Genomic DNA, 22645 nt, shown 5'->3' with positions numbered 1-22645 from the left:
TTGTTTGTTAATTTTTACATAAGGAAGGAAAGAGTTCATATTTTCACCTCGGGCATGACCCCTTCTCTTACAAAAGAAGTGTTTGTGTATAAAGTCTGACTCCACTATCACTTATTAGTACTGTGCTCAATTTAAATCTGAGAAGGACTTTTCCAAATACTCAGAAAAATTAGAAATACCAGTCTTACTGACAATCAGTGAAATATCTGCTCCTAAAGCACTTGGTTGCTTTTGAAAACTCCATCCTATGTTGTGAAGCCTTCAGAGGCAGGAACATTTCCTTATTCTGGAACAGTTTGGAATGCTTCAAACCAATAGCTACAATCTTTTCTAAGAAAAAATTATTAAGAAAATTCAAATTGAGGGGAAAATAATTTCAGATATTTTGAATAGCTTTATAAGTTCTAACACAGTCTTTGGTTTAGGATTAGGAATTTTAAATTACTGTTGAGGTATCTTTTAAATAGATTTTTCTCTCTGCATCTTTAACTTAGCAGAAAACCTTGTTTTTTATGCTAATTTTCTTGTAGGTAAAACATGGAGGGAAATTTTTGTCTTTGGAAGAACTAAGCAAGCAAGAGCTCACTGACCGTCGGGCAATAATCTTCATTAATGCTAAACCCCAAGAAAGGTGAGTCATATTAGATCTGTTAGTATTTGCTGTAATAGCTCATTTTTTTAATGGTTTTCACTGTTTCCAGTACAAACTTCATTCCATCTATCTATCTATCTATCTGTCTGTCTATCTATCTATCTATCTATCTATCTATCTATCTATCTATCTATCCATCTATCCACACACACACATATATAAATAGCAACATCTACTTTATTCCCAGCACAGTGCTTTTATGTCCTAGGAGTCAAAACATTCGTATTTTATAAAATAAGAATTCAGAAAATAGCTCATTCAGTTGAGTTGCTTTATTTATCTTAGCCTTGAAGACTCATTCATTTAACTCTCTTTGATTCCTGATGATGGGACACCCAGTGTTTTATTAGTTATAACAAAGCTTGTCATCTGCTATAATAATTATGTCATCTGAGCTAAATGTCAACATTCGACTGAAAGCTATGATTTGATGGTCCTCTTGTACAGACAAATGCATGGAATTTTAAGCACATCATTCCAAGGGGTGGGACAAAGCCAAGCATTAAGCTCTCAGGCTTGATAAAGAACCTGTGTCCATTTCTTCTCTGTTTAAGTTGAAGCCAGCCTAACAAATCTTTTTAGATTTGAATGCAGGAAATTGGTATTGGGCTTGTTTAACTGGGAGCCATTTCCTGTAAACAGTCTCACAGATCAAAGATCACTCTACCAACATTTTGCAAGTCCAAAAACTTCTTCTCTGCCAACACATCACATATTTGGGTTACAGTATCATTAGCTTCCCTTTTAAGCTTGTATATGACACCATAAAGATGTCTGGGAATATCTGTGACAAATTAGACTTCCATGCTCTTTGTTGATCCCTCAAGCTGTCTCTAACTATCAGGTCTTCATTCTTTGACTTTGAGACAACTTCTTGCTTTTGCACATTGACAGCAGCCTTACTCCCCAGTTATTTTTGTGTTCATCATTGGGCATTCTCAGAAGTAAGAAAGAATTCTAGCACAGGAACTGGTAGGGCTCATTGGCAGAGCTTTAAACCAGCCTGCAAAGGGGAAAGGGATAAAGCCAGGCTGGCCAGTGATGAGTGATGGGATGGGGTGTCAGTACATGAGGAAAGGAACACCAACAGGATCCCTCAATCTGCCTCAGGAGGTGTTGGTACAATGCACCACACCTGAAATGTGTCCACACTAAAGCACCCAGCAAGAGGGACAAACAAGGGAATCCAGGCTTTGGCCCAGTCCCAGAGATTTGACATCTCTGGCAGAAGTGAAACCTGGTGGGACGGATCCTGTGCCTGGAGTGCCCTGTTGGATGGTTCCAGGCTCTTCAGGAGGGACAGGCAGGGCAGGAGAGCTGCAGGGGTGGCACTCTATGGAATAGAAGGGGCAGAATGTATGGAGCTCAGAGCTGCCAATGGCACAGCTGAGAGCCTCTGGGTAAGAATCAAGGGACAAACAAATAATGCAGATGCCATTGTGGGAGTCCACTGCAGACCTCCTGCACAGGACAATGATGAATTATTCTTTGAGGAATTAAGGGACTCTTCCAAGTCAACTGCCCTTGTCCTTATGGGAGAATTCAACTTGCCAGAAATTAACTGGGAACATCACACAGCTGGTACAACCCAGGCCAGAAGATTCCTAAAAACCTGAATGACAACTTTATGGAACAGGCTTGGAAAGATGCCCTCCTTGATCTACTCCTTGTCAACAGAGTTGATCTTGTGAGCAAGTGGAGATTGGAAGCCATTTTGGCCACAGTGACCAGGAAGAGATCAAGTTTAAAGTCTCTGTTAACAGAAGGAAAAATGCAAAAACCTCAACTCTGGCCCTGAGGAGGGCAGACTACAGACTACTCAGGGAGTTAGTGAGTAAGATCCCTTGGGAAAAAGCTTTTGCAGGTGCTGCAGTCTATCAGTGCTGGTCACTTTTTAAACATCACCTCCTAAGGGCACAGGAGCAGGCAATTCCCAAATGTCGGAAGTCAATCATATAAGGCAGAAGGCCATCTTGGTTGAACAGGATTCTTCTCTTAAAAATAAGGAAAAAAAGAAAGGTGTATGCCCAGTGGAAGCAAGGTCAGGTGACATGGGAAGGGCCTCTGCTGGCCACTGTCAGGAGAAAATTCATGTGGCCAAAGTTTGAAGTTGAAGCCAGCCAGAACTGGGGGGAGCAAGAAAAAGACTGTTTTCAAATATATTAAATGGCAACAGGCAGTGCCTTGAGGGGAAGCCATGTGAGAAGTGACTGAGGTCTGTTCAGATTGGAGGAGACTGAGGGGAGACCTCATGGCAATCTACAACTTCCTCATGAGGGGAAGAAGAGGGTCAGGCACTGATCTCTTCTTTGTGGTGACCAGTGACAGAAACTGAGGAAATGGCCTGAGGTTGTGTCTGGGGAGGTTTAGGTTGGATATTAGGAAAAGGTTCTTCCCTCAGAGGGTGATTGAGAACTGGAACAGCTGCCCAGGGAACTGGTCACAGCACCAAGCCTTACAAAGTTCAAGAAGAATTTGGACAATGCTCTCAGGCACATGGCATGACTCCTGGGGATGGTTCTGTGCAGAACCAGGAGTTGGATATGATGATCTTGATGGGTCCCTTCCAACTCAGCATATTCTGTCATTCTGTGATTCCATACTTTATTTTTGATCCCTGAATTAATGTCTGGTTTATTAGTAGTTACGTTATTTCTTTCACTTATATACCACCTATGAATATATGTATTGTCCTTTAAAGTCCAAACTCCATTTTCTTAGCTTCACATGCAAATATTAACTTTGCAAACAAATGCAAAAATATCTTCTTCTGTTTCAGTGTTGTAGAAGTACAGGAAGTATCACCGTCTGTTTCAGGAAGAAGCAGCAAAGAAAAACCAAGGTATGGCTCTCACATTTGCTAGTTGTCAATGCTGTGTTATTGCTGTAACACTAGAAATAGAAGTCTGAGAAAACAGTGACAGATAGTTTCTGAATGGACTACAAATACCTAAACACAATGTTAAATATATTTTGGGAGTCTTTCTGTCATTCTTTCATCTCCTTTTTGCAGTAATATTCCTTTGTCTATCTTAGTGATTATTCTTCCTCTCTTCCCATGCTGTATTTGAACAGCTCACGCTTATTTGCTCTTTTTTTTTTCTTCATTATCCCTTGGAAGCAGAGAAATGCTGTTATTTTACAACTTAACAACCAAGACACAGAGAAATTACAGTAGAAGTTCCTTCTCAGTTTAGAGCCTAAACCCATGAAATGTTCCTACACTTCCATATTTCCAAATGTTCCTACATGCTTCCTTATTTTTAGATTAAATCTCTTCCAGTACAGTTGACAGATGACTAAAAGCTGAGAAGGGTGTGCTCAGAGCTGTCCTGATGTTTAGGCAAGTAGCCTAAAAATGCTTCACTCTTGCAGCACTTGTCCTGATCCATACAATACACCAGGTACAGTGCTGCAGTCTGTCTCTTTGTACCAAGTAGATCAGAACCACTATTCTTGTAGTGGAAAATTAATTTCCTTCTTTTACAGAAAGAGGATTTGAGTCTGTCCCTCACACCTGCAGAGAGCTGACCACAAGATATTTGGGGTTTAGCAGTCTCTTCGTGGTTTGTTGTAGCTGATCACTAACGATGAGGTGCAATGAACAGGGTGTTTTACTTGAGCTATTCAGGTACTTAACTCTCCTTACTCTCACCAAGATCAGGCTTTTAGTCCTTGTCTGATATAAAATACTTGATCTGTAGTTTGTTCCTGTGGAAGGAAACTGAGCCATGGTCTCCCAGCTGTCCTTCCTGTAAAACAGCAGCACAGTTGTGACCACAGCAGTGCCTTCTGCAGAAGGCAGGTGTGCATGCCTGATTCCAGGGGAATCCAAAAGCAGTCCCAATGGAGCCTCCTTGTCATCAATGGAATGGCCTCTAGTCCTTGATAGGAATGTCATACAACCTACAGCTGTCCTTGGCTTTTCTCTTAACTAACTTAGTGCAGTGACTATTTATCATGCTGCTTTCTGTGGGTCCCAGGCCTGACTTCCTAATTTTCCTTTCTTTATGGTAAAGGAACCTTGGCAATGGCTAAGGGCTGTGAGTTCTAGTCAGTGATGGAAATGCTGAGTGCTGCAGGGTTGGAGAAAAAGGAGAAATGGCATGTATGTTGCAGGAGCTGATGTACTGTGTTTCCAATTTTTATTGTGGAGCTCATTCATGAACTGATACCCTACTGTCTGTACAGGTGTTTTATTGACAGAGATAATGGCTGATTTCTGACACTGCTTGTATATTTCTGTGTATGATTGCATCTGCACTTGAGAAATGAAATGTGCAGTAAGAAAATCAAGACAATACTGAAACTTGCTTTTGATTTCAATAATTCAGTGGTATCTCCAACAGGAGAAAATCAGAAGTTACCTGGACAATGGTGTTCACTCAGCAAAAGCAGCACTAGAGAAAAAGGCTGAAAGTATTATACTTTGAGTTATATTTGAATATGTTTGAATTATATAAATTTGTTTAGAATAGACATGCAAATTACTGACAGATAATAGCTACTGACTCTGAATGTTTGAGGTTTTGACCTAAATCGTGACCCAAATTTTCAGACTAGTCTATCCAAAAGTTATTGACTTACAAGGTAGACATTCCCATTTGACTAGTTATTTGGACTGCAAGCACTTCTGAAATTCAGTTTAAATCATTTGATAGTAGATACCTGGAATGGATTGTATGAATTGCATTGTGGAAGGTTCCTGTTTCAGGATGCACCAGAGTAGATACAGCAGCTTGAGTGCCTTAGGAGGCCTGTCCCAGCTTCTGCCCCCTCCCAGGTCCTCCTGCTGCTCCATGTGCCCTGCTCATGACCCACTGTGCCTCTGCCAATCTAGTCAAAGGGAGCAGAGGCAAGGGGAGATGCTGAGCCCCAGTTATTTTTTCTCTGCTCCAGTGGGGAGTCCTCCTGCTGCTCCATGTGCCCTGCTCATGACCCACTGTGCCTCTGCCAATCTAGTCAAAGGGAGCAGAGGCAAGGGGAGATGCTGAGCCCCAGTTATTTTTTCTCTGCTCCAGTGGGGAGTTCCTTCACCTTGGAAGATACTCTAGAGTCATAGGCCATTTTGTATAATTTCAGCAGCTGGGAGACCTGTTCTGACAAGATAATATATTTGTTTATTACAGTGTGTGATGAGGATACACTTGGATAGTTGCTTTCTAATGTAATTTATATCACTTACAGTGTAAATGACTGCTCTGTTTGCAACCATAACTCCTTTGAAAAGCAAAAAAATTTCTTTAGGAAAAAATAAATGCCTGACTCGATTTCCCATAGTAAACCTTGCAGGGGTACAAGGACTCCTTTCTTCAAGTAAGAAATAATTGCTTTTGAATGTCATGATCAAGTTCTATGATTTATAACCCCATTGTCATTCATTTTGAATCCATAATTCATACATCATTATTATTATTAATTTCTGAGATATATGGGAGTTACTTGAAGGTCAGTAGCTGACTCCAAGTCTCAAACATGCTTAGACTTTTTCCTGCTTATTTTTTCCTTTGATCATATTTTCTGTTCATCTTTATTTTGCAAAGTACTACTGAACACTGTTTAAAACCATTGTTTTGAAAAAGTGATACTACTTTATATAAACCATTGTTGAAAGCCAAGAGAAAGGGCAGTTGTAATTGTCTGCTGGAAATGTTTGAATTAGATGTGAGGAAGTGCTTAGTTGATAGTTTGACATATATTTTCATAGACAGCAACATTTTTAATCAGGCAGTTTCATATCTGATATACACATTGACTGGGCTAAAAGATTGTATTTAATGTAGACTAATAAATGTGTATTTATTCCCTCCTATGTTTCAATACTGCATTTAAGGAAATACTTCCCCATGTCCATTTGCTCCTTTTCAAAAGAGAACCAGGGCATTTAAGCTATGCAAAATGGGAAAGAATATAGGTGTCATGGCTGCTTTTGATGGTAGAATATTGTATTGGCTGCCTTCTTCCTCCAGCTGATGCTCTGGTGACCTGTTGGACTCTTGTACTAAAGTTGCAAAGAATCAGAAACAGCTTGGAGACTATTAAGTGCCATGAGCTCTCCTTTGCAATATTCCTCTGCTTTCACAGCAAGTAGTCTCACAAGTAGGAAGACAGCTCTGAGAAATGAGAGTGATTTTTTTTTCTGATGTCACAATTCCCACTGGCAAGAAAATGGGGATTAAAAAAGAGGGCAAGAAGAAAGGGCAGTAGAAGTCTCCTGTAGAGGTTACTGGTTATTTTATAGCACTGAGCTGTAAGACTGCAGCTCCACAGTTCCTTATGAGATAAGGATAAGACAGATATGATGAACTGAAGAATTGAGGAGTAAGAGAGAGACAAGTGTGGAAGACAACCTTAAATCAGCTATTCCCCCAAGGAACACAACATAGTCATACCTGAGAGAAATAAGCAGCAGCATAAAACCCAAACAAATCACTGTTCAAACTCATCTCTCTCAGGTGTTTTGTTCCTGAAAATTGGAAAGGAGGAGAATAAGTGTGATTCTAGAGTCATTTGAATAGGTAGGAATAGGAAACAAATTCTCCTACAGCACTGTAATTTAATGGTGCACTTCTCATAGAGAAAAGAAAGTACTGGAAGGATAGAAGGGAAGAAGGGGGAGGAAAGGGAAAATGGCAGAGAAACAAGAATTGTAGCATTTTTAAATGTTGTTCTCTTGAAAACCTCCTAAACTGGACACCAGACAGTTCGGAATAATTCAAGATTTTTAAAATACAGTATTTTTAACCATAATGTATAAATGGATAAATTGATAAGTAGATAGCTATTTAATCTAGCATTATAAGGTTCTCTGGCTATAGTTAGATAGAGTCAAATTAGATAAAGCAAACTGTTTGTCTGCTTTTTTCCAAGTGTAAGTGTAATTAATAACCAGAACAGTTTATTTAAGAGGGTGGTGAATTTTCTATAATTTTAAGATTAAATCTTAATTGGTTACCTTTATAAAATAATGTGCTTTGTGACACGTATTTAAAGGGCTCTTTGTGAATATGGTAAATCTCCATAGGTTAAAGAAAAGTTTGCAAAGTATTCTGAAGACAAATTGCTTGAATTCAACTACTGATAATGATGTACGCCCTTTTGCTTTATTCAATGCCTTCCATCTTAAGAGTGCTATTCATAGTATAAATTTTAAGAATAATTTGAAGAGCATGCAATAATGATAGTATGTCTTGGAGCCATGTACTCTAGTAGTCTTTATTTCTTTTTTTTTTTCTTTTTCCTTCCAAGATCACCAGAAGTATTATAGATTTTAAAAAATGAGCCAGAACCATAAAATTAAATAAAGAAGTTTTGTTTGTATTTCACAGTAAAAATTTTCAGGATCTACACTGAAAAAAGACACAATGCTTACAAAACACTCATTTCATGTGTTCCCACAAACAAAAGATCCTAAACTGTCTAATTGTATTGACCTTAATAATACCTTTTGTAAAATAATGATTTTATAGTTGCTGCATAACTTGTGAAATGCACAGTATTTAATTTAAGCAGAACAGTAATTTCATTTATACTTCTGCTGGGTGCTTAAGATGCCTGTTTAGGATCATAGTAATTTTTCAGATCCTGAGCATTAGGAAAATATGAAGCATGTCCATTGAAAAAGAGTCAGCAAAAAACCAGAATTGTTGTAAAATCTTTCTCTGACAGGCTATGCTGTAGTTTGCATAATGCTTGAAGTACCTGAACTTGCAATTACAGAGGCTGTCTTTTGGGAAGTCCTGTCAAGATTTCAGCTGTGCTTTTGATACCATTTTTTCCTTTATTTGAAGACCAGATTTTTATCAAGTAAAAAATCATTGGAGTTTGTAGTTTTTAGTTCATATCCATACAAAACCAAACCATAACTAAAAATATGCCCTATATGTATATAGTAGGTAAGTATCTCCTCCTCTATATGATCCATACATGGGAAAGGCATATCAGAACCATTAACTAAAAATAAAATGAGAATTGACAACAATGTTAATACAGAGCTAGTGGCATTTATTCCTAACCACCTCCTGTAGGCATGTTCCACAAGTGTTCTCTACAGCTTTGTAGATTTTGGATATTTGTTATCAAGATAAAAGATGTCTCCTACCTTCCACCTCTCCCTAGTCAATATGTCTAAATGTCCTGTTGGAGAACTTATGTGTTTGAATTTGAACTTTAGAGAATACAGTATTCTAGATAAGTATTCTAGATAAGTGTATAATATTTTTTTTTCTATGTAAGAAAAGGGAGAGGGAAAAAAGAGGAGGAAAAACCAAAAGTTATTCAAGTTGCACCAACAATCCTGGAGGAAATAAAGCTAGAAAATTCCCATTGGGTACCACCACCTGACTATGTTTTAATGGATTACATTAATGATGCTTCCAAAACAATTCTACCAATAACTTCTACCCGGGAACAGGTTGTGGCTCTTGCACAGTAAGTACCAAATTGTATTTCCATAAGCCAAATTAGTAAAATAACTGTTTTCTTATCCAAAGTCAACTTTTTCAAAATAGCTATTTTCCCATGCGTAAGTGGAATCCAAATCTGCTTTGGCCCAGAATGTTGACATGTTTAGATTTTAAGCTTCTTGTTTCTAATTTTGTTGTAATTAATTTAATACATTTTAAGATAAAGTATCACTTGCAATAGAAGAGTATCAATTTCTCATTTTAAAAAATATTCTCATAGACAATTTCAGGTTATTTTTCACATTTATACATCTGTACTGATTCTTTCCAGTGAAAACATCAGCTGCATATAGCATCTACATAATCAAGGAGCCCCAGAGTTCCAAGTTTTGCAAAGCCTAAAAATGTGGTTAGAACCCAGACCTAATAGTCAAGATGGTTGCCAGTGACATATATCATGTCTGTTCTCCTACCATCTTTCCTGCCTACTTGGTTTTGGAACCCCTTGGGACTGCAACTCTGTTGTATTTTGTTTTCTATTGAGCCAAAAGCATAATACAAGTTTTCTAACATAGCTTTTAAGTGCTCTTGTAATTAACATCCTGACGATTTAATAGTGCCAGAATATTGCAATAGTGCATGTACAGACTGTTGGTATCAATGTGTGATTCATTGCTTGCACTGACTGCTCAGCCTGGGCACCAATCACTGTCGCCTCCAAGCAGTGCGTCTGTTTTCATCTTCTCCATAGTTTAACCTTTATATCTTAGCAGTTTCCAGGCTGCCTCCTGAATCTGGAGAATTTGGCATCAGATCCCACTTACTTTCACAAAATTTGTTACTTTTACTAACTCTCGTTTTTAATGAAGTCATCTAATGTGATATGAGGAATGAATTTTCCATTGATTGCAGAATTTGACAGGACAGAAATTAATCTTTAACTATCCATCTGTGTATAAATCATGCTGCCTTCCTCAAGGTGGAATCCATAAAATTGTCTTATAAATCTGCTCTTCTAACACACCAGTGAAATACTTGCAGACACACAACGCAGTGAAACAATCACGGGAAATTTAACTGGAATGTTTTCTGTGAGGATTTTTCTGTCTGTGTTGCATTTCAGGCACCTGCCTGAGTAGCATGTGTTGAATAGGGAGTGGGGGAGAAGGCAGCTGCAGCATCCCTCAGCAGCCTGACAGCCTGGCTGGAGTTCTCCTGTGCTCTCTGGGGAGGAGCTCAGGCTAGATGAGGGACATGAGAAATTCTGGATGTGTCCTTTGGAACAAACACAGCCCACCTTTGTGTGGTGGTGAGCACGCTGGCTGGGCAGCATTGCTCTCTTTAATGAGGGCTGCCCATGGGCACACGCAGCACAAGGGGCTGCTGTGCTGCCCCACACTTTCTCAGCTTCACCCAGTAATTCCCAGCTTCAAGATACCCTGTCTGACACGCTTGGTGATAGCTCCCTGTGCCCATGCTATTGCAACAAATGCTTCCTCAACTCTGAATTTTGAAAAGCAAGGCCTTGGAAGTTGCCTTGCTTGTGCTGGGCAGAGGAACACATTTACTGCTTCTGCAGAGGAGGGGATGCAAATTTTAGCTCTCTGTTGGAAGCAATGGCTTGTGATTTTCATGTCAGCTCTGCAACATCTTGTCCAGAGTGAGAGACCTCAACAACCCTTGTGCCTGTGGCTGAGGCACTGAGGGGAACAAAGGTCTTTACATACATGACCTGCACAGGGGAGATGAAGGTGTGTGTGTATGGGGACACTTACAAACCAGGGCTTGGTCCTGTGTGTGCACAGTCCCCCAAAAGATGTGGTTTTGGCAGAGCTTGCACTGACAGTGAGTTCTGATCTGTTTCTATTTCTGAGGCATTTGTTTAAATGGATAAATACTGCTCACCCTCAAAATATTGGCTTCAATATGAGAAAGCACACATAGAAGATAGTACCTTCAATGAATACAGCTGCTTTTCTATGTTGGGATCATTAACTATGGCTTTATTTTTGTCATACATATTCTCATGCCTTTATTACTATTTCAAACAAATAATAGGTCTGGAGACTGTAACATGTAACTCACCTAATCTGTTACCTGTAAACATGACCATCAGCTTCTGTAATTACTTCTTCAGTAATTACACTGTTATTGATGACTTTTTCTGGTGACTTTGTGCCTATACTACAGCTCTCCAGAATCTCTGCTTTTGCACCTTGGTTTTGGTGACAAAATATGAATGACCTAAGTTATGGTTATCTGTTTTAATCAGTAAGCATATTTAAAATACCAATTACTGAATTAAAAAAAAAATTAAGAAAAAGTAGAAAAAGTATTACAGTCTTAAAGGTCATTCACTTCTTGCTTGTATACATTTTATTGTGCTACATTTTTGCAATAAATACAAGAGGAATTATAGATGTAATTGATCCCAGTTGCATTTGAAACAGGTTTGTGGCAGAGAGGATGGGTGGCCCTGTTGAAAAAGAGGAACTACATAATTTCTGCTGGGAACTTGACATGAGTGAAATAGAATTTGACCTGAAAAGCAACATTGTGCCTATCGGGAAAATCAAAAGAGGGACATTCTATCACAGGGCTTTACTTTTCAAGGTACACTATCATTTATTTTGCAACATAACATATTGTTGTTAAATAGATAATCTAAACTAAAGTATATTTGCATCATTTTGATACATTATTTATAATCATGTAAAATCTTTGGTATACAGTTTCATCATTTTTCAACAGCAAAGTTGATTTCCCAGTGAATGAAAGCCAGCATCGCTTCTTTCTGTAAACATTCTTGTTGTCATTAAATTGTCTTAAGTGATATCAGCAGAATACTTGATAAGTGGCAAAAAGCCAAAGTATTTGATTTGGAGTCAAAACATTTTACATTTTCTGTAAACTGCAAAATATTGAATTATGCAGCTTGCTTCTTTTTCCATGCTGCAAATGTAAACTTGTTGAGACAATTTTTTATTTGGTATCTATCCAGTATTCTGTGATAGTACATAACAGTGTCTATGTTCTAGTTTCTTAGAAGAAACTGGGAAGTTTTATTTCTTTTTTCTTTCTATGAAGATGTACTGGTGCAGCCTGGTTATCTATCCCATCCTTTTTCCTTGCCTGGATTTTTCTCTTTCTTGAATGGAAAGAAACAGAGAATCAAACACATTAAGAAGGAAGAACCTAGGAAAGAGTACACAGGAGAAGGTGTACAACCCTAAATTTATGATATCCATAGGGAGATAAAGTTTCCAACTTATTTTATGACATTCTGAGGGTGTGAATTAATTATGCTCCACTGTCCTAAGAAACTTTTGTAGGGACAGGTCATCTCTCTTAAAGCCACAGCACTCTAAGCAATGGGTATCTGTCCATTTGTAACAAGTTAAAAATCTTCCAGGGTTTCATTCCTTCACAGCAGATGTGTGTTGAAAAAGCAGTTTGGTAGCTGGAAACCATTACAGGTCTGTCTGTGATAGTGCAGCCCAGAGGAAGGGCAGGTGTTTCATCTAGCAGCCACTTGCCTCACATTTCATTGCTTCCCACATTTCCAGGGCTGAAAAGCAAGGAGTGTGCTTCAGAGTGAAGCTACAGTCCTAAACTTACACTGATAAAAATGTTACCTTTTTACACTTCACATTTCATGCTAGCTATATGTGTGCAGCGTGCCTACGCCTCGTTGCTTGAATAGACTTTAAAATGTTATCCGGAAGTCTTCCAAGTAGACAAAAAGCACTGCTGGGGACTGTGGGTGTTGCACTTCATTTGAGATCTGAAGGACTGGCTGATAACCATATCAGTGTTTGAAAAGAGTTAAAATGAATGTTTTTCATGCTGTGCATTGGAAATGTGAGAAATAACATTTAAAAGCTTACATTTTCTACACAAAACCAACAATAAAGGTTTGAAGTTTGGAACACTTAAAAAATTTATAAAGTATGTTTCAAGAAAGCTCTAGGACTTTCAGGTGTTGATTTTGTTTTTTAAGCATCACTGGGCCTTGCTTTATATCACAGAAGCTACATGAATTAACTGCATTAACTACTTTTTCTTTCTTTTTTAGGTGATAGCAGACAGAATCGGCATTGGCTGTAGTTTAGTTCGTGGCAAGTATAACAGATGTTGGAATGAAGTTAAATTGGTTGAATACACTCCCAAAGGGCTTCTGCTTCCTCCTCAAGAGTATGTTGTAGATGTAATGTTTGAACCAGGCTTATTGTTTAAACAAGGAAGTGCAAAGGCTGATCAATACAAACGTATTTAATAATCTTGATGAATATCACCAAAATAAATATTTTAAATATGTTTGCAGTGCTGTATTTATGAAACAAGAGGGGGTTCATATCCAACTATCAAAAAGAAGCGTATCTGGTATGTTTTCTGAAATGTTTAATTAAATGTGGTTTTGATATCTAGCTTCAGTGCTAAGAAATTTTGTTAATTTTTTGTAGTATTTGAGGACTAAATTGCAAAACTACAGATTAAAATTTGGTAATCAATAATATTTGGTGTATGCTAACATTACAATGCTTATTAAATAAGTTAAATTCCAATACAGCATATTCTTTTTTTTTTAATTTTCCTTCAAATCCCATGCACACTTATAGGAATTTCATGTCCATAAAGCAAAAAAATGTGACATCTGATGAAATGACAAGACACCTAAAAACAACTGGACAATTTTTGTGTGAAATAACCCAATAACTGAGAACTAGAACTACAATAACATTATACTTTCAGCCTCCATAGAAAAAAATCCCATTGATATTTCTTAAAACTTGGCAGAGTTAATATTTACAGATAATAGGATAGTCTGGATGAAAGTATATACTGTTTGTCCTGGCACAGGAAAGACAGATGATTGATAAGTTAGTGCTTGTGATCTGTTTAAGTTCTTTATTTTTGACTTGGTGATAAAATGGACTCTGAGAAGGCAGCAGTGTTAGACAGGGAATTTGTATTTCCTGCTGCCTGGGGTAGAGTGGTGCTGCTGAGGAGTGGTGGTGCTTTTAAGAGAGGTAAAACACTGGCTAGAACACTCTGGGAAACACTTCCTGGTGAAACTGTCAGGGATGCACTGGAGTATTTCAGAGAGCACCACTATCAATTGAGTTTACTGTGGAAAGCTGAGAGAATGTACTGTACAGCAGTTAGGCCAGTGCAGGCCTAACAGAACTGAATTTCAGAAGACCAGAACACCTACAATAAGGAATTTACTTCCTGCCTACCAAAAATGTGATTTAAAAAATTGGAGTCTGTATTCTTTTAGCTTTTTAATGTTTGTATAAGCACAGTCACTTGCCTTGACTGCTTTGGTTGAGGAGGAGGAGGTTTGTATCTGTTGTATTCATTACTGCTCATGAGCATGATCCCACCACTCCCTCTCCTTCCTCTTCTGACATGCAGCCTGATTTCCTGGTAGCCCTTAGGGGAATATTTTATCTAAATTTATGTTGTAAATTTGCTTATATGGCCTCATGTCCATTTTTTTTTACCTTATGTTCAGCAGTCCTCTAGACATCAGAATGAAAAAGAAGTCTGGAAACAAAATGCAGGATGTGCTGGCAGAACTGAGAGAAAGGTGAGGGTGTGTTTCTTATCATTGCTATGTAGCAGGTAGGAGACTGATGGAAGGTCATATGCTCTCACTGACAGGTATGATTTGGTATAGAAACCCACAACTTTGAAAGTCCAGTAAATTGAAGTAAAATAAGAATTAATTTCCTGCTAGCTATAATTTTGTATAGTTTTCTTACATTGGAATTTCATTATTTTGTATTGGAACCATAACGTTAAAGTATGACTTGCTGTGTTTGAGGAGGTCTTGAAAAGAAAGCAATTTCTGTTGTTTCTAATAAAAATCAATATGAAAAAAACCAGACAAAATGCAGTTTTTCAAAATAAAAATTGGGAATTTTCTAGACACATAAGCTCATTTTGCATAAAATAATTATCTAAATAAATAAAACCAAATACTCTAGCCTGCATTGCATAATGCAGAATTTGATGATCCAGAAATGTAGGATCCAAAAATGTTTTACGTCTTTCACAGTTTTGAACTTTGTACTGTCTGAATTCTGTCTCTTCAAAATTGTAATGCACTTGGATGTCAGAATTAAGGTCTAGGTAGAATATAAACACTTCAATCTAAAATGGTTACTTTGAAAACTGCACTTTATTTGTCAAGTACGTCAAGAAATGCCGCACTTTTTTATTTGATGTTAATCAGGGACCTGTAATTGTGTCCATGGCCTGGTGAAGAATCCCCCCACCTTTGATAAGAGCAGCTCAGCTCACACTCATTCCAGAACTGAATCAGAAAACAAAATGTTTAAACATTTCTACAGGGCTCAGCTGGGTGAGTATTCCCAGGACATGCTCAGCACACACCATTTGGCTTGGGCTGTGCCTGAGGGAATTGATTGCCTACCTTCATTTAAGGAGCAGATGGGGAAGGGCTCGTATTTCCTTTTACATAATAGTTCACTGGGCAGATCAGTCACACAGAAGGAGTCAGGCTTGATGCCTTCCTAAGCACAAACAAAACAGCCTGCAGCTACCTCATTGCAGGATCTGTTCTGGCCACTAAGCACTCTGCATCCCTTTTTAAAGATCTGCTGTCATGCAGAAAACAGTGCAGGATTAATAGACTACAGAAACAGAAAAATTGAGCAAGCTCTTCAACTTAATATTTGGGAGCAGCAATTAGGCTTTTCCTTTGGGAAAAAATAGTCTGGGACTCCAATACCCACTTCCAGAAATGTTCTTATATTTTACTGCCTAGACATGTAAATATCTACTGTAAAATGTAGAAACTGTACCCTACCTAGAACAAGATCCTCATAATTAGGTGCTCTCCTGCAAGGTGAAAAGCTGTCTTAAGCAAAGGTAAGAACTGAGACAAGGTTCATTCCTCCAGAGTTGTAACCACCAGGCAACGACACAGAAATGGCCTCATGGCCAGCAGCTGTGCAGAATGAAAACCAAATGAGATGTGCTCAGCTTCTTGAAAGAGAGGGCATGTAGGTGGTTATCCCAGGACAGTGATGGGGACTGGAGATCCTGATTTGAATGAGGCACCCCCAAGTCATCCTCACTGTCATGTCTGTGCTTCTGAGAGAAGCTGGCATGAAGACTCTTTCCTCCTGTTCATGGGAACTGCCCAGCTTAGTATTGGCTGTGCAGAAGTGATGAAGTGCCCTGCTCAGCTTCCTGCATGGTCTGTTCCAAGGCATCTGCAAGTGGCACACCACACCTGCACACACATACACACCCCGCTGCCCCCACTACTCATTAAAAAGAATTTTAGTTTTGATTAGGCGTTGAAAAGCACAATGCTTAATATATAGCACATCTGCATATCAAGAAATACAAATCTGGGCTGCATTAATAAAAGGTCAGGTATGATTCCTATCTGTCTGATGAATGTGAGTCAGTAAAGCAGCAGACCAAAGTGATGATGGTATCAATGGGATTGCAACTTCCAGTAGAGGTTTGGGTATGAGAGAGTCTAATGCTTTGGTCCTGCAAACCTCTGCTTTTGCTTGTCTGTGTATCTGGGACCATTGTGGCAAAGGGAGTAATTCCAGTCTCTGCAGATGATTTTTTGGCTGAGACTTGTTTCTGAGGGATGCTTCTGGTAATCATCCCGCTGCAGAAGTGGACTCTGCTTCCCCCAGCAGTACAGATTGCTGGCAGCAGCAGTACCAGCTCTTCCACGCTTGTCCTCTGTTACCCTCGATCCTGAGCAGTAGGAACACTGAGGGTAAATTACACTTGTTTTATCTTGATGCTAGCAGGGAACAACTGCAGTGTAATTTATAGATTTGGGACATTTCAAATGGTTTCTGATTACCCACTACTAAACTAGAGCATTGGCTTGGCATCCCTCCCTCAAACTGTGCACTACCGTGATTGTAGAAACTGAAATGAACTTTTCCTCCAGGAAATCTCTGTTGCTGATTAACTCTGGGTCCTGAGAAGAATCCAGAGCTCTCAGAACAAAATGCGTATTTATTTTCAGATGCAAGAGGAACTTTTTTCTGTTACTTTTCTCCCTAAACTTGTCTTCAGGGAAAAACAAGTCTTTTATTAGTAAATGTGGGCTTTGAATGGTGACATATTATTTCATCTACAGCTTCTTTGCATGGATCTGCACCTCTTCTACTACATGATTCATTTCTCTGTAAATTCAGCTCATTATCGACACAGAGTGTCAGAATGGAGGCAGTAGACATTTACTGGTCAGTATGTCAACTTAGCTGACAAGAAAAGTGCACTAAAACATTTATTATTTTCATAGCTGCCTTGCTGGTTTATACAAGGGTCTTCCTCCCAACAACTCTTTGACACTACCTATTTTCCTTCAGAAGACTGAAAAAAAAGAAAAAAATCCCTATATAATTAAAAGCCCAAACACATCGCAACAAAGTAGAAGAAGAAAGCATAGTAATGGACAGACAGGCTCTAGCCAGGAGTCTGTCCTTGAAAGTAATCTATCTCCAACAATGGTCAGTTTAGAGAAGGTAAAAAGCATGGCTCAAATACATTTCTGCATTTTCAGAGTTCTCTGCTAGGTTCAGCACTTCACAGCTGAGGGGATTTCTGTGTGTCTAGGGATTTAATAACACATTACACAGAAATGAAAACACATAGCACAGATACACCTCTGCAACCACCCACTGGCACATCCAATACACAAACCCTCTAACTCTGCAGCTGTGGCACTGAACCTCCTCTCCTCCCAGGCAGCTGTACCTCCTCCCAGGCAGCACAGATGGAAACAACCAAAGGACTCTGCTCTGGCACTGGCTGTGGCCTTTGCAATACAACTGTGTAAATGGGACATGGGACTGTTCTCCAGAGCTGCTACTCCATCAGATCTTTGCAGATAAACTAACAGCTCTTTGGCCCTCTTAATGAGCTTATTATTTTTATATTATACAAACACTGTCTCTGACACTGAAAGATATCAGAAATAGTGGAATAACTTTATCTGGCCTTCCTTGTCCACTGTCACCCAGGCAGAATTTAGACTTCACCTACAGGTAACGTATGCACAGGAATGAGTGAAACACAGCTGGAGAGACATACAGGAGAGAGACATGACCCTAACCCTAACCCTAAGCTATATATACACACATATGTGTCTCTGACCTATAAAAATGTATTTGTAGGACATGGAAGAAATTGGAGTATTGGAGATACAATGAGCTAGTAAAAGCTTTTCTTTCGTGAAGAGTGAGCTTTTTTGCATGGTACTGAACCAGCTGGTTCTTCCAGGTCATTGATATTTCACTGATATGCTAAGAGACACCATTTATGGAAACCTTGTACAAAGCATAATTGAAGCAAGTTCTTACTTGAAGTTGGATAGATGTTGGGGGAAATACAGCAAGATGAGAAGAACAGTTGTATCACAGTAGGCAGCAGATCCTGTTAGTCATGCAGCCCTTTGCCCAGGCTAGGCCCCCCTACTCAAATGCTGTCCACAAGCAGCTCCCCTCTGTTGATCCTACCTTGCAAGTGAGCAGAGCAGACCCTGCCTTCCAGCAGACCAAATGCTTGGGCTCCACAGGATCTCTTTGCTTATTTTAGAATAAGAGACAAAAAAAAGCTCTTCAGCAAGAGCTGTTCACTGCTGGTTTTCACTCCCTCATCCATGCTGCATAAAAGTAACTCCCCCCAGGTTCCATAGAGGGTAACATCTTTCCTTTTTGTGGTGCCAGTGTTGTGCAAGTTTGCTGTAAAAACATGGTGCCAAGTTCTTGTGAAGCAGAAACTTCTCCAAAGTCACTTCATTCTTTTGTTGCAAGAAAGGTTGAGCTAACCACCCAACCAGACACCTCAGTTCCTGCTGCTCCCACAGCTTGCAGTCTGGCTGTTCTCCATTTCTTTGTTGCTTTCTCTTACTGTTTCCAGAAGACATCCTTAGATTGTTTTACTATGTCTGATACTCATCTCTTGTGTTTTCTCATCCTGTTGTGGTTTAACATCAGCCATCAGCCTCTCATGCACTCCTTCTCCTGTAACTGCAGAGAGAGAATCAGAAAAATCAGTTTAATAGGTAAAACAAAAGCTGCACTTGCAAGCAAAGCAACCCTAGGAATTCATCACCACTTTATACATGTTTTATACATGGAGCATGATGCTATGGAATAATGCCTCTGGTCACTTGGGGTCAGCATCCTGGGTCAGCATCCTGCAAGATGCAAGAACCTCACAGGTTCTTGTGCAACCCCAGCCCACTCACAGGTGGAGAAAGGAGCAGGAGAGGCCTTAGTGCTGTGTAAGGGCTGCTCAGCAGTAACAAACATCCCCACGTTATCAACAGTGTCTCCAGCACAAAACCAAAACACAGCCCCACACCAGCTACTGTGAAATAAATTAACTCTATCCCATTCAAAATCAGTACACCTTTTTCTACAGATCAGCTGTTCTTCCTAGTTATAAGAAGGAGTTGAACAAAAACCCCCACACCATAGCATGTTTTTAATTCCTTTTTAGTATGAGCTTCTCTGAACAAGGTTCTTTTAGTGACACAGTCTGAAAGAAGATTCCTTAAAGGCCAGGTGTCAAAAAGATTTTAAAGAGTCAAAAGGCTTTTCAAAATGTCAACTCATTAGTTTTAATTGGCATTAGGGAACATATTATGAAAGACTGGAGGTCTGCTCAGTGTCCCAAGATATAACAGATGTTGGTAATGATACCTAATTTCCAAAGTTGGAGAATTCTCTGACAAATGGGCACTCTTAAGACACAGTTTATCCATGGTAGATCATACAGAAGACTAACATGCTGTGAGTGCCAGTTTCTTTTCATTACACTGTTTCTTCTGCAGACTTCTAATAGAAGTGGGTTTAATCCGAGATTCACCTGCTATTAATGGGAGCTGCATTACCAAAAAGAGACCTAGTGACTAAAGGCTGGCTCCTAGGTATAAATATGTGCAAAAAAAGCCAGGGACTATAAGCCCAAATATTGGGCCATTCAAGTACTAAATTTCTTAAGGAACTCCCAACGACAAGACAGCATCTGGAACTGACAGGGACTTGGACTGTGCAGCACTGGGCCAAATTTAATGTTGGTCCTAAGTAAGCTCTCTGAAGGTTCCACAGGGCAAGAGCTGTGAGGCATGTGGTACAGGTCTAAAACACAAATAATGTGAAATTCAGGGTGAGCTCAGGAAGCAGGGTTCCATGTGCCAGGGATCACACTGGTCCAATGCTCAGGGTGCCGCCTTCTGAGCAAAACCTCTGGTTGGAATTCTGGAGTTATTTACACAGGGATTACTCTGTAGCATTTGTTACCATGGCATTGAGGAGGGATGGGAGTCACAGAATCCTAGAATGGTTTGGGTTGGGAGAGCTCCTAAAGATCATCTCATTCCAACCCCTACAGTGGGCAGGGACACCTTCTACTAGACCAAGGTGTCCCAAGCACCATCCAACCCGACCTTGAAAACTTCTAGGCGTGGAACATCCACAGCTTCTCAGGGGAACCTTTTCCAGTGCCTCATCCAGGGGCTGCCACTGACTCAGTGTGTTGTTGCCTCTTGCTGTGTATTTGCTGACCACAGAAATTCAGTAGTAGAGAGTAGCACAGGTTTCAGTCAGGTCAGTGCTCAGTTTTGATACTGAAACACTGCTGGACATTAGGTGTGGTGGGGAGGTATCTTTGCTTGGCACTCAGAAATTAAAGAAATTCACTAACAAATGGGCTAGCAATACCTGGCTTATCAGATTTTTTTCTTGCTAGATGAATGGCAGTATGGTGTAGAAACAAGAGGTCCATCTGAAACCTAGAGCCTGCTCTGATCCTTTCTACCCTCTTCCTACATAGCAGATATGGACAAAAACATCTACCACAGCAGCACTGACTCAGTACACTTAGCCTTTTCAAAAGCTCCTCACTTAAGGTTGCCACATAAGCAGGTTGTCCCCGCAGATCTGGCCAAATTTTATATGACATGAAGCTGGAGAAGTTTTTGCTCAGTTCAGAGTCGCTCAGATAGGTCCTGGAAAAGAAACCTCAACTCCTGTTCCAGTGGGAGCAGGGTGTGCTGGGCCAGATTGCCACCAGGCACTTCATTTCCATGAAGTGGAAAACCAGCTCATGCCTTGAGAACAGAATGGTAGTTTTTCCAACAAAAATAAATCTTTGGGGGCTCACCTAAGAAAGAAGGAAAGGAAGATTCATAGCTTCACTTACATGAATCCCAAATTTAAAAATACATCTAAGATGAATGAGTGGGAATAAAACTTGTTCTAGCGAACCTCATTCCTCAGTAATTCCCATTTGCTGGGAAAAAGGCAAACTTTCTTATCAGGGAAGTCACTCTAGGAAGAGAGGCATTTTCCTAATCAGAGTGTGAAGCATGCCCTACTCTTAAATCATTTATATTTTACTTTTTTATGATGCAATCATGAATTAGCTTTTTCTGTGTTTGTAATGAGAGAATAGAACAGATGGTCAGGGCTTAGTTCAGGGTGATAAATCCATTAAGATAACCTACAGAAAGTTGCTACTGTGACAGTTGCTGCCATTCAATTTTCTGTTCAGGCTTTGGGTACTGTGTGGAAGAACCAACTCAGTTCTTCACTGTCTTAGGATAAAAGGGATAAGAAATCACTCACAAATTTGTGGAATGTATTATTACTGTCTACATGGCTCAAGGAACTGGATGGTATGGTATAGGGGATGCACAGGGTAATGCAGGGAAATATCCTGGATTTGTTGCTTCCCAATAGCTGCCCTGGAAGATACACATACTCCACACCAGACTGCATGTCTACTTTTAGCTGAACCAATGGCTCAATTGTAGACTTGAGTTTTCTATCAAGGAGTGATTGCAAATTCCCATTTAACTTTGAATTCATGCCTTCACTTGTGATGCAAGAAATTTCTCAAAGCATTTCGAATCCCAGGATAATTTATACTGGACAGGACTGTGGAGGGCATTTGGTCTAATCCAACTCAAAACATTTGTCACAGTGGACCAAACCTCTAGGTCTCTTCCAATTGCAACTATTCTATTCTATTCTTATACTCCAAATTCCATCCTTATACTCCAAAAGAAGGCTCCCACTTAAGCTAGCCCACAAATATGACCTATTACTTTCCAAAAACAAACATTAGAACAATCAGGTATCCTATAGCTTATGATTAGCAAAAAGAGATATTAAACCATAAAGCAAACAAAGTGAGAAGCTGTGTCTTCATTATTTCTGATGATGTCTTTGACCTGAATCACATCAGGCTGCTACATAAATTAATCTAAGCAGAATGCATAGATCAGCTTCAGGGAGGTTCAGATCTGCATTCAGTCTCTGTGTGTCTCTGGAAACCAGCAGTACCCTTTTCCAAGGTACTTTGACACTTCTGCTTTTAATAACTGTTGCCAAAATCCCTTTCTGTCACTGGAATTCCGCACCAGAGCACTACCACATATCTTTAGATCTCCATCTAAAGTATCTCCATATACCAGGAGCTCTTAGTTTCACCACACCTGAGCAGCTAGAGGCTGGCTGTGGAGCTGTATCCAGGCTATCAGAGGAGAGAGAAGACTCTGCTGAGG

At 39.5% G+C, this 22645-nt stretch overlaps 1 protein-coding gene and 1 long non-coding RNA gene across 2 annotated transcripts in view; one reads left to right on the top strand and one right to left on the bottom strand.

The window, feature by feature from the left end:
- ARMC3 (armadillo repeat containing 3) overlaps window positions 1-14099 on the top strand; it is a 62574-nt gene extending 48475 nt beyond the window's left edge. Inside the window, exons 15-19 of the mRNA XM_064704124.1 lie at window positions 531-631; window positions 3432-3494; window positions 8888-9082; window positions 11508-11670; window positions 13133-14099. Of these exons, the coding sequence (XP_064560194.1) occupies window positions 531-631; window positions 3432-3494; window positions 8888-9082; window positions 11508-11670; window positions 13133-13333 (723 nt within the window). The 3' untranslated portion in view covers window positions 13334-14099. The remainder of the gene's footprint in view (window positions 1-530; window positions 632-3431; window positions 3495-8887; window positions 9083-11507; window positions 11671-13132) is intronic.
- Window positions 1-22645, bottom strand: part of LOC135443663 (uncharacterized) — a 42462-nt gene that overhangs the window by 16740 nt on the left and 3077 nt on the right. The window contains exon 2 of the long non-coding RNA XR_010439091.1: window positions 18588-19100. This is a non-coding gene — a long non-coding RNA (uncharacterized LOC135443663). The remainder of the gene's footprint in view (window positions 1-18587; window positions 19101-22645) is intronic.

Source organism: Zonotrichia leucophrys, chromosome 2, assembly GCF_028769735.1.
Source record: "Zonotrichia leucophrys gambelii isolate GWCS_2022_RI chromosome 2, RI_Zleu_2.0, whole genome shotgun sequence".
NCBI lineage: Eukaryota > Metazoa > Chordata > Aves > Passeriformes > Passerellidae > Zonotrichia > Zonotrichia leucophrys.
Note: the sequence above shows the minus strand (reverse complement) of the source record. Positions and strands in the feature narration are given on the sequence as shown.